The 13,055-nt window shown below is 45.3% G+C and overlaps 1 protein-coding gene across 1 annotated transcript in view; it reads right to left on the bottom strand.

Moving 5' to 3' along the window:
• Positions 1-502: 502 nt before the first annotated feature.
• Rab22a (RAB22A, member RAS oncogene family) overlaps positions 503-13,055 on the bottom strand; it is a 46,093-nt gene continuing 33,540 nt past the window's right edge. The window contains 4 exon segments of the mRNA XM_036185293.1: positions 503-1,652; positions 6,713-6,822; positions 7,367-7,473; positions 7,551-7,622. Of these exon segments, the coding sequence (XP_036041186.1) occupies positions 1,555-1,652; positions 6,713-6,822; positions 7,367-7,473; positions 7,551-7,622 (387 nt within the window). The 3' untranslated portion in view covers positions 503-1,554.

Below are 13,055 nucleotides of genomic sequence, written 5' to 3'. Positions count from 1 at the left end.
CAGTACACAAGGTGCTGGAAGCCTGACCTCAGTCTGGGTCATCTGGGTTACCTTCTGATAACACCTCTCCATTTTAAGCATATAGGGGAGAGGCACAAAGTAGTAACAATTGCTTTGAAAAATTTTGACTGTTCAGTTAAGGACAGCTCTGAAAACACATTTGGTTTGAAATTCAAGCTCTTTCATTTCCTATTTAATCTTGTAAATTTCCTTCCCTTACAATACTCAGGCTGGAATGGCGCCAAATCAGGCCAGGAACAAATTTCCAGCAGTTTCACTTGGGGGCTTTATTTTTAGATTATATTAAGAACCTCATTAGGCTCCTGAGGGAACAGAGTGCAAAGCACTAACAGAGGCAAGAGAAAATAAAGGAGGACGAGGTGAGCTGCCTGTTAACAAGCAAAGGACTCTGCACACAGTTGGTTTGAGCATGCTACTGCCAAAGCCAGGTGAGTGACGAATGCTGGGCTCTCACTTGCCCCAGGCTAGGAAGTCAAGCTTGTCAAGGAGGCATATGTCTTTATTACCATTTCCAGATGGGATGGAGAGGGGCTCAGGGAGGAGGAAGGAAGCTGTGAGCTAAGTGCTCCATGCTTCTGCACAAGGTGAATGTGCTCCAAAATATTTTGTGGACCGGCTGAAAAATGAGGTGGGGGGGAGGAGGTGGCGCACACACGTGAGACGGGGTACAGGACTAAATGGAGTACTGAACAGAATTCAGAAGTTATTAATGTCTTTACATAATTTATAATTTTAAAGCAACGGTCTCATAAATACAGACTACAAATATACATTTGCTAGGCAGCACACATTTTTTTTTTTTCCCATCAAAATACCTGGGCCAAAAAACCATTTCCTTTGTTCTTTCTCTCTTCCTTTTAAACCACTGTTCATCAGTGTAGACACAAGTAACTCAACGGGCTCCAAGGAGTGTCTCTACACCATCCCCTGGACCACAAAGAACTTATTTAGAAAGGTAATGATTAAAACTAATATGTGGTGACATAAACAGGGTCAGAAATAAACCCAAGGTGAGTCAGGTTGCCACCGCTGCCGCTTGTTAATTTATTGTGTAGGAAAAGTGCTTTAGAGATCATGGAAACTGTCCCAGGAACAACCGTCCCTCCACTGTGATCACTTTCTATATCTTAAATGACTCAACTCTGAAACTAGAGACAAGGACCAAGGAGATGACCATCTCTGCAGCCTTTTCCCTTAAGATCCATGAAAGTGCTCATTCCCCTTTGCAAATGATACATGACATCCTGATTACAAAAGCACCAGCAATTCAATCCTACCATCCGTATATCAGATACTCCTTTCAGCTAGGTCAATAGCCAAGGATGTGGTCCCTCTTCAAGCCAGAGTCCGCACCATAAGTATGCAGATAGAAACACCTGCAGCAGTTTTCCAAGAGAACCCAACAGCCAGTTCCTCTGAGTCCTTTTTGCATGAAGAAGACTCCATGGCACGAGGTGGCTGCCAATGGCAGGGACTGGCCCTCCTGCACTGTCCAGGACCACCTGCTTCTTCATCAGTGTGGGGCCTGGGTCATCAGCAGCAGCTCCGCTTTGGCTCTGACTGCTGTCTTCGGAGTCTGAAACCCTTGCCACCAGATGGCAGGTTGGCATCTGTGGATGGGATTCTTCGGCCTGCACCAAAGGGAGAGGACAGGAGACATAAGCTTTGATTTCCTAATCTGTTCCTTCTCAGACACAATTTTGGCAATGCAACATGGCAGTTTCATTGAGGTTAGGACAAGGAAGATGATCAAGATGACAGGGACAGTGTGCCTGTTCACTCTGACCTAGCATCACCTAATGCCCAACCTACAGGACATCTGCCACAGTGAAGACCACAACATTGCCATGGTACCAGTCTTTCAGATGTCACTAGTTCTTCAACTAACATACTTCTATTAGAGGGTCCAAATAAGGATACCAAACAGCATTTAGTAAACTTTTTAAACAAAAAATTAGACTAAAAACATTTTCTCTTGAGCCAATAAACACACACATTTAGGGAAAAAAATAAAAACAAAACAAAACAACAACCAATGTGCTTGGTTCCATGTCTCATGGCAGAGACCATCACAGGTATATGGATACTCCCAGATGTGCCCAGCTCCTTTGCCTCTTAGGATGGTCCCTCACAGTACACAGTGGGCTGCTGCTTCTCTCAATAGTTGAGCATGTGCATTGCACCTCTTAGACTAACCATTCCTCTACTGATGGGCATCAAAATCCCCAGTACTTCAGTGTTTTGAGCAACTAGGGAAGGGGGGATTAAAGAACTGGAAGAGAGGAGCCAGGGCACTGTTCTACTCCTGGGCATTTACCTGACATGGGCACCGGATTCCCAGTGACTACCCACTGCAATTTAACTTTTGACAGATGCCACCACGTTGCTCTCTGAAGAGGCTGTGGCATTTTATCTCTGACAAACAACGTAGGAGAGAGGGACAGGCTTCACTTTACTTTCTGTGAGGCTATGTCAATTTCAAGAACCTTCAATCACTGTCCACCCACCTGGCTGACATGGCTCAAGGCTGCTTCTTGTACAAAGGCTTTCCTGCCCCCCCCCCCCCCCCCCCCCTTCTGTGGAATTCTAACCCTCACACACCATAAAGCACCAGGACATCAGCAACATGCTGGACTTGTTTTCTGTGTGACTGGCATCCTCATACTAGATTGGGCCCTCCAGTCTTGCCTGTTTTCCACTGTGGCACTCCCAGATCTCTATGGCACAACACCAGGCAGAGAGAGGCTTTCTGTCTGTCTGTTTAAAGAGAGGATGAACAGACAGGAATATCTGACATCAGCAAGGCTGAGAAGAAATCCCTGACAACCCTCTGGGTGTGGCTGCAAAGCCTTGAGGGATCCCCACTGTGTAGACAGCATACAGTATGCCTTCTACACAGACAGAAAGTGCTCTACAACTCTCCAAATGTGTCACGGCACTGCTGTGAATAAATCACAAATGTAGTTAAGTCTCATGAAGGTTCTTGTCATTATGGTCTTCTCAATAAACAGAAACTGAAATACAGCTGGTACCACAGAGGCAGCTGTAAAATGTGACAAAGTGCTTTAGAAGAAAGCAGGAGACAGCCTGATGGCTGGGCATGGCCAGTGGTTCCTTAAGCTGGAACTAAGCTGACCATAAAGGGGAGTGAGGAAAGGGGAACTCAGATAAGGTTAAGAAGCTCAGTTCCTTGAAGAATTGATTCGGAAATCCCAGTCCAACCAAAGGGGAAGGTGTTTCCAACACACACAGCCAACCAGGGACTGACAGCCAAGTAAAGCACAAGCCATTAGGAAGGGTGGGACTCGGCAGAAGGCAGGCCAGAGGGAAAGAACTCTGGAGAAAGGACACCAGCTAGTATCCAGGTGGAGATCTGTATGCGGACAGGCGCTCAGTTTCAAGGCAGAAATGAAGATGCAGGTCCTGCCTCTCCCACAGACTGACAGGGAAGACATCTTACACACCACTGCTGTGGGCAGCAGCTGGTACCACTACCACTTTGCAAACTGTTTGGCAGTAAAGTCACAGAAAACACATGCAAACCTAATGACCCAGCAATTTTTCTCTTGGGCAGAGATACTGAGCAAAAATGCATCCAGATGTTCCCCAGAGGACATAGGATGTTCAACAGAGCAGCCTGCAATTGCCCTGAGTTAGAAACAACTGCCCAATGTCTGTCAACAACAGAAGGGACAATTATACTGTAAATAGTCCCCATTTCTTCCTTTTCCAACTTTGAGTTCTGACACTAACGTACACTAGCAACATGAATGCATCTTCTGCAGCTGTATGGGATATACAGACAATTTAAACATGTAACATAGAATAGAAGCCGGACACAGAAGGGCAAATATGGCTGGTAATGTAGTTCAGTTTCCAGTACCAAACAGGCATGGTGTTGTCAGTCTAGTCTAGGAGTCAGAAGACAGAGAAAGGAGGCTATCAAAGTTGTCCTCATCCTCAGTCACAGAGTGAGTGTGAGGCCAGGCCGGGCTATGGAAGGAGGAGACAGTGGAGGGCAATGGAGGAAATATAGCAATAAAGTGATGGCACAGTATTTAATGCTAGCATTTGAGATGCAGAAGCAGGCAGATCTCTGAGTTCAAGGCCAGCCTGATCTAAAAATAAGAGTTTCAGGCCAGCCCGGGCTACGTAGTGAGATCCTATCTCAAAAAAATAAAACAAACAAAAACTAAAATAAAACCAACTGGAGTTGGCTATCAGAACGGGTTACCCTTGAGGTGGGAGCAGCTGTGCCTCTCTGAGTGTCAAACACAGGTTTTGTTCTTTCTGAGACAACCTGCTGCACCTTTGTGCTTCTAAAACTGCCCTTTCCTGTATGTACATTATGCTTCAACCCAAAGCTGGTGTGCCAGTCACAAGTTCTTTGACAACACTGAGGACACTCAAGATGGCTCCTCTCTCTGAATGGTTTCCGTCTCTGTGGCCATGTTCAACTCTTCTCAGTGACGAGTGTGCACCATGTCTTTGTCGCTTGCTCTCTGCAGTGTTGGCAACTGAATCCAAGGCCTTGAACATGTCAGGGAAGTCACTACCACAGGGCTGCACCCTGCCTGGCTAAGTGCTGGTGTAAGGATTTGCTGCTTGTTTATTTTTGAAACTGCTATATTATATAGAAAGGACCCACAAAAAAGCAGAAACAGCTCAACCCATAACACACTACATACAGACAGACATTTAAAGATGTTAAGGTCCTGACAAACCTTATGTTGCCTTTCAAGAATGAACCTGGCTACCTGCTAGTTATGAGCATCATGTCTTACCTCTGTCATGAAGAGAAATGTCTGAGTGTGCCAGTGGCAGACCACTGGCTGTGATGCCTGCCAGACTCTGAAAAGGTTTAAATTAGTGGTCAAACTAAAACAATGGAGCACATACATAAAAATCCAGATCTCTGAGCCATCTAAACCATCGTAGAACTAGATGTTTGGACTCGTAAATTCTAGCATTTTGGAGGCTAAGGCAGGGGGAATGCTGTGAGTTCAAGCCTGAGCTAAAGAGTGAGACTCTGAGGCCCTGCTTCCAAAAGTGAACACAAAATGAGAACAAAGCACACCTGATCTCTGGCATGCAGAGTGGCCCCAACCGCTGGCTGTTCCTGGTCCAGTCATGGGGACTGCCTTTCTGCTCCCCGGGGTCCCCGTGAGACACTGGTGGGCCCTGCACTTCCTGGCGTTCCCTTCACCAAGGCCAAGAGCTCTTAGAGTTTCCAGCTACTTGGGGCTTCAACCTAAGGGCAGTTAATGGGTAAATGCACTGTGCTTGGATGGCTGCTCCCTCCATTTGGGAGCTAGCTATGCTCTGTGAAAGCAAGTCACTCAGCTTTTTGAGGCCTGTGCTGTCAGGCCTCAGCCCCCACCTCACTGTCTCAGAGACCTTCCTCAGCCTCACTCCCCATCCCCCTGCCTCACAGAGACCTTCCTCAGCCTCAGCCCCCATCCCCCTGCCTCACAGAGACCTTCCTCAGCCTCAGCCCCCATCCCCCTGCCTCACAGAGACCTTCCTCAGCCACAGCCCCCATCCCCCTGCCTCAAAGAGACCTTCCTCAGCCTCAGCCCCCATCCCCCTGCCTCAAAGAGACCTTCCTCAGCCTCAGCCCCCATCCCCCTGCCTCAAAGAGACCTTCATCAGGCCTCAGCCCCCATCCCCCTGCCTCACAGAGACCTTCCTCATGCCTCAGCCCCCATCCCCCTGCCTCAGAGAGACCTTCATCAGGCCTCAGCTTCCAACTCTTTTCCCCAGAGGGGCTTTCTTGGACGCTCTGCATACCCGCTTACATCTATTTCATTGCTTTCTTCATAACTCTTATTATTATGTGGAATGAACCTATTTATCTGGAGTTCACTGCTTGACTCGCTCAATAGAACACACACTCCAGGAGAGCAAGGGCTGTGTCTGTCTTCTTTAGGCTGGTTCCCTTGAGTCTGCAACAGTTCCCAATAAATATTTTGATGAATTTGAATGAAATGAATAAACACAGAAGCAATCTGCAGAGAATCCCAAAGGCATGAAGCAGCTTCTCTCACCTACCATCAACATACAACACTGAAGGAAGAGAAGGGGAAGAGATCTGACCCTTCCCTTGCCGAGGACTAAGTTTTGAGGTTTTCTTACAGACAGACCATACCCACATTTCATTTCCCTTGAGTTACTTTGTTCTTTTTTTCTTCTAGAATCTTTAGTAATTTTTAACCCTGTGCATGTCTGTGTATAGGTATGAGCACATGAGCACAGCTGCATTCAGAGGCTGGAAGTGCTGGATCCCCTGGAGCTGGAGTGACAGGCGGTTGTGAACACGATGTAGCTGATGGGAATGAACTCAGGTCCTCTGGAAGAGCAGTGGTTGCTCTTAGCCACTAAGCCATCTTTCCAGACTATTCTGTTCATTTCTGATGGCCTTGGATGAGTAACTCAGACACGTTTAGAAGAGGACAGCAGAAGGCAGCTTCGATATTGAAAGACATTTCTTTCTGGAAAGGTACTCACTAACAAGCAACACCTCTCCAGAAACCCCACCTTGACAGAGACACTGACCATCCTCATCTGCTAAAATGTCCTTTCATGGACATAGTCTCAGAGACTACTTCAAACAAGTTGGGTTCTAACCAGAAAGAAAATTCTGTTTGTATTTGCCCTGAACAGAGGAAACCCCAAATGCAGGGATACTTACTAATCTCTATAAAGAGTTCATTTATGTTTATTGCGTTCTTTGCGCTGGTCTCTACAAAGACGGCATGAATGGAGTTGGCGTAGTCCTTATCATTTCTCTCCATGACTTCTCTGGAAGACAACAACTGCTCATCAGAGGCTCTGCTCTGGAGACCTTCCCTTCCTTCCATACAGAAGGACACCGGGTCAGCTGTGGCATGAGCCCAGACACGCTTCCCAGTTACACATTTTTTGTGACAAGATTTTTCTCCAACCCCTATATTAAACAAATAACCCCCCACCCCAAGCAAAGCAAAACAAAACAAAACAAGGTCCTTGCTTTGGGAATCAGATGTGGTACACTGAAATTGTCAATAAAATGTACTTTTTGGATTCAGTTACTCTGTGTCATAGCAGCCTGAGAGGCAACGATCTCAGATAATGTCACGTGTGATACCACCAATGTCTGAGTAAATTACACGCCTGTCTACATGTAATATAATTAACTCCAAATGCCTTTAGTCTTCATTTTAGCTTTAAACTTCAGGGCCAACCACATAATACAAGACATTTTTCAATGTCAGAGATAAAATAAAAGCTAGACTCTTACCATGGATGTGGCTCATTAGAAAAAACACATGTAATCGGCATGGGAATCTCTTGTCTAATAACTCACCGGACATTGCTAAGATAGCATTTGTTCCCTACAATGGCAACAACAATGCTAGGGGGGCTGTGCAGGTGGAGCTCTCTCACCAAGTTCTTCAATGTTGAAAATGTCTCCTGCAACACCAAAGGAGAGGAGCTAGAGGCCTGAACAACAGATGATAGTGTCTAAGAAGAAATGAATACAGTCTTACTTCTTTTGTGATATCATAGACAATGATGGCTGCCGCTGAGCCTCAATAGTACATCGGTGCCAAGGCACGGAACTGCAGAGGGAGAAGAAGCAATGAAACTGGGACGGCCAGTTAAGGATGTCCTCTTACAGACTCTCAAGCCCATTATCCCTGCACAAAAGGTAATCTTTCTCTGAAGCCACAGAAGATGACATAATGTTTTACAGCAAATGATCCTGTAATTACTAAAGGCCGAGACTGATGGTAGTGCTGGAATGTCCCAGCAGATGGTCTAGAAAACAGCTTTAGAGGAACTGAATATGGAACCATAAACAATTCTTTCAGCTAAGAAAGCTTTTTAATTGAACTCAACGTTGTAATTTCAAAATTCATTTGTTCAATAGTCCTTTAAACTTTGGCTTCCCAAACTTAAGGAGATAAAAACACTGCTGTAGCCAGAGAGGTCAAGGACACCATGGGAAGGCTCACAAAATCAACTCACCTGGAATTATAGGGGCTGGCAGAGACTGAACTGACAGCTAGAGAGCCAGCATCAGACTGACCTAAGCACTGTGCACATGTGTTACAATTGTATGTAGCTTGGTCCTCTAGTGGGACTCCTAACAGTCAGAACAGAGGCTGTCTCTGACTCTTTTGCTGGCTTTTGATCCTACTCCTCATACTGGGTTGCCTTGTCCAGTCTTAATACATGGGGAGGTGCTTAGTCTTACTGCAACTTGATATGGCATGTTTTATTGATATCCATGGGTGACCTGCCCTTTCCTGGATGGAGACAGAAGAGAACGGCAGTTGGGAGGGGTTGGGGGAGGAGGGGATAGGAGGGAAGGAGTGGGGGAGGCTGCTGCTCGGCTATAAAATAAATAGATGAGTTAAAAAAAAAAAACAAAAAACGAAAAACAAAAGAAACAAAAAACCACTGCTGTAAACAGTTCTCCTAGACATGAATGCATATTTAAATTCACTACTTGCACGGCTTTGCAACTTGCTTTTCTGACATCTGCATACATAGGTCTCATTTCACTTTCACAATGCTACACTATCAGTAGTTTCTGCCTCTTCCCACCACATACTAGAGGGACTTGGAGAAAGGACTATCCTCAAAGTGAGGGTAATTCAGCAGGCCATTTCCTTTGAGGAGTGGGGGACAGAAAATATGAATCTCTTTCCTCACTCAAATCTGGGTGGTGGGCAAATGTTCCAGTGTGGCTTTCCCCACCAAAGTGTCATACCTTCATTTTATACCCTGACTTTGAAGCCTGGTCTCCAAGAGTGATGTAACATCCGTAAACTGTATCCTGTTCCCTTTGTAGTTGGCAGGCACTATCCTGAGAGAACATTAGGTGTATACACAGAACATATACATGTGGCTCTTGTATGTCTTTGAGTTCATGGTCATCCTTCTACCCCCATGAGGAAGATGTCATGACTGCTAGGGTCTGGCATGGATCTCATGCACTATAGGGTATCCAAGAGCTATAAGCCAGCCAGTTTCAGTCCTTTGTGCTCAACAAACATTTAAAATGTTGGACTGACTTGCACAGTGTAAGAGAATAGGACAGCAGCACGCAGGCAGAACTAGGATCATGGTCCCAGCTGCTTTTACTCTGATGTACTTGTGATGGCAACATCCTTTAGAGGGTCATTTCTTTCTCTAGTTTTGTAAGGGAAATTCTCACCAAGAGAAGCTGATCGATTGCAAGTCTACAATGTGTAAGTGGACAAATGTAAATCCCATTGTAAATGCTCATCACAAAGACAAAGCATTTCTGTCAACAGAGATAATCCCCAAGATCTCTAACTTTGATAACGCTTGCCCTCAAGCCCATCTGCAGATGGAACACAGCCACAGTGTTGTATTTCTCCTTTTTGCTTATAATCTGCACAGAAAAATCCTTTTTCAACCTCTCATTTTCTCTTCTCTGAGGACAGGTGTGCACATTTCTTTAAGCAGCACAGCTGAGGTCTGTCATATGGCAGTTCTGCCACCTCTGCCAGCTCTGAAGAGTGCTTGGTCCTTTTACATCTAAGGACATATGCTGTGTCTGGACACTGGTCTAGGGCTTTGCTGCAAATCTGTTCAAATTTTTAAAAATTCCCATTCATTCTTTATTCCTCTCCCCACAGTGACTAAGTTTTAGTAGCTGTGGTTGGTCCCGACTTCATGATGTAGCCAAGGGTGACCCTAAACTGCTGATATTCCTTCCTCATCTCCTGAGTGAAGGGATCATAGGCATGAGCCATCGCTCCTGGCTTCGTGATACTGGGGATCAGCTCTAGGCTTAGTGTGCCCAGTCCCAGGCCCCTTCTCTTAGCTTTTTAGCTATACTTTCCTGCATTAGTTATTAGGTGGTTGTTCTTGCAACTACAATGTAAGTTTTTTCCACTTCTAATTTAAATGTATGCTTCCTATAAAACATTAGAATCTCACATGAATCTAACCTTGCCTATCAGAACCTTGCATGAATTTAAACCTCATTTACTTCACCATTCTTTGGCTGCTGTAGCTAAATGCTTCAAATGCACACACTCATTATTGGAGGAAATCACCAGCTGTCCAGAAGAAAAAAATGATGCTATTCGCCTCCATCACCTGCACTGCTCATTCTTTCTTCTTCTCTTTCTTTCTTTTTTTTCAAGACAGGGTTTCGCTGTGTAGCTTTTGAATCTGTCCTGGAAGTCACTCTATAGACCAGGCTGGCCTCCAACTCACAAGAGATCCACCTGCCTCCTGAGTACTGAGATTGAAGGTGTGCACCACCTGGCTCATTCTTTCTTTCTGTAGGATGTGAGTGGCCACTCTGTGGCTGCTACTACTGAAACTCTCTGCTCTCACTCTTTCTAGGCTACTTTGATTTCGTATCTGGAAAACGATCTTGGCAGACTGACTTGTTTGCAAGCCCACAGCATGCTAGAGATTCTGTCTATTGGCCTGCCCCCACTGCTTCTGTGAGAAGTCAACCCCACTTCTACTGTTCTCTGGTTTACAATATATCTCTGGCTATTTGAGGGTTTTCTCTTTATCTTCACTCTTCGGCAGTTTGACCAGAATCCTTGTACTTAAAAGGTTTACCGAAGCCTGGAGATTTGAGAGTTGATGTTTCACTAAACACTGGAGGAATTTGGCCATCAGTTACAGAAACACTGTCTTTAACCTGCACCCCACCCCTTCTTTGTTCCTTCTGGATGCCAGCTCTACTTTACTCAGCTGACTGCGTCTCTAGGCTGTTGAGACACTCAGACTTTTCTGGCTTTTCCTCCCCTGGTCCCCAAGTTCTACTGTCCACCCCGCCAACTTTGCTTTTTGACACTGTGGCTTTCAATCTTGGCATTTCCATCATAGTCTTCATGAACTTCCACTCTGTCTAAGCTTCCCATCTGTAGTCAGCCTGCCATTCTTTGAACTTTTGGACATACTTAAAGACATACTTTCAACTCTGTGGCTGTAGATTCCCATCACAGGATCATCTCTGTTCTCGTTTCTCCATACAAGTAACAATTACAATGGCACATTGGCCATGTCTCCCACATTGCCATTTTGAAGAGTGGTAAGTAACTCTCATCATCTTCAGACTGATTTTGTGCACTGTTAGGATGGCTCTGTGTGGGTTGGATCTGAAATCCAGGACACTGTCTCTCCTCTGAATGAGATGCTTCATCAGAATGCTCAAGGGGTTAATCAATACCTTCTAATGTGGAAGACTGGGTTCAAACTCCAGTGCTGCTATAAGAAGCACCAGTGAGTCTGCTCAGTCTGTCATCCTGTTGATTTTCTGTTGGGTTTTGCAATGTCCCCTCTTCACGCAGGCTTGAGGGACCTCCTTTCTGGGAGGTATCTTTTTGGGGCTTGCCGCTCATCCTGTTGATTTCTGTTGGGTTTTGCAATGTTCCCTCTGCACATCCACCCAGGCTTGAGGGTCCTCCTTTTTGGGAGGTATCTTTTTGGGGCTTGCCGCTCTTGCCCAGCGTTCTAGTCCTCTCAGACAACATCTTTCCAATAACACAATCTTAAAAAGACATTTTCTGCTTGACTCCTTGCTACTCTGTGCCACACCCTTGGGAGCTAACTGGGCATGCTGGTGAGGACTAGACTATGCCTGTGCTACGTTGCTTCCGCCTAGGTCACTGGTTGTTTGGCAGCACTTTCAAAAAGCTACTTTGTAAAGTCTTATCCAACATTTATTTATAAGCCAGGGTGGCCATTCTGGGCGACACCCCTGTTGCTGACTTGGAACACTTGACACTATCTCCGACAGTGTTCTGGTGAAGAAAGATGATGGACACAGATAAGGAGAGTCCAAAGATGACATCACATCTGTCCCCCAAATCTAGCTCTGGATTAGGGGACAGCAAACTTTCCCTGTTGAGGGTTAGACAATAAATAGCTTTGGCTCTGTGGCCCTCTGATTTGTGTCACAGTATTTTTGGATCAGAAGTACTATAGAGTAAAAGCACAGACAAAATGAGCAGCTAAGCATGCCTGAGTTCCAATAAAACTTTATTTACAAGAAGGTGGTTGGTTCAACATGGCCCATGGTCTGCCCATCCCAGCTCTGGATGCTCCTGAGCTATCCTTGTCCCAATTTAAGCACTGACAACAACTGCTTATATGAATACTGTAAGAACTGATGCAACTTCAAACTGTTCTGACCTCTGTGGAATAATAAGCCAGAATAAGCACAGGAAAATACAGGGTTGCAAATATGGCTGCTAGAGTGTGGCTGAGAAGACTTCTAGACTATCACATAGTTAGTCAGCACTGGGGATGCTGCCTTCACTTATGGAGTACTTATGATATGCATTCATGGTGGCCATCTGTGTACATGCTGGGCTGTCTTGGCACACCCCAGGAGTCTTAGTGAAGACTAAATTGGAGAAACAGTGACAAAATAAACTCACTCAAATTGCAAACAGTGGACAAAGGACTCACAAATGCTCAGTCTTAAGAAGTTTAATCAGGAAAACAAGTTTCATTTCATCTGGCATTTGAGAAAGCTCAGGCTTATTTTTATAGCCAGGCACTGATTTTTCGAGAAGTCTGATTCAGTGAGCAGACAGCCTGGCAAGCTGCTTCTGCTAGAATGTAGAGAGCACAACATGGGACCTTTCATTTCACAGTGGACTCTCATGGGCCTCACAGAAACAGCCACTTTGAAAAAACATCTGAGGGCTCCAGTCTGTTTTTCTAGGCGCTTCTTAACCCTTTGATATACAAACCATTGTCTTCTCAGTACTTCTTCCTTTTTTCTGTAACAAGCTCCCCCAGTCAAGGACTCACATACCATTCAATTCTTACTTGCTTTCATCAACTTAGTGAAATCACTTGGCGATCACAGGAAACTTGTCAGAACTACATGTGGCAACAGATATGAGGGTCAAGTGGGGAGGGTGTGTGTTCAGTTCATCAAAAGGCTTTCATTCTGCAACCCCCATGAATTTTTTTTTGGGGTCCCCACCATGAATCTCACCCTACAGAGAGCTAAGCAATAAACACATGAACCTCAGAAA

The sequence above is a fragment of the Onychomys torridus genome, chromosome 4, assembly GCF_903995425.1.
Source record: "Onychomys torridus chromosome 4, mOncTor1.1, whole genome shotgun sequence".
NCBI lineage: Eukaryota > Metazoa > Chordata > Mammalia > Rodentia > Cricetidae > Onychomys > Onychomys torridus.
This window is presented reverse-complemented; position numbering and strand designations above follow the sequence as displayed.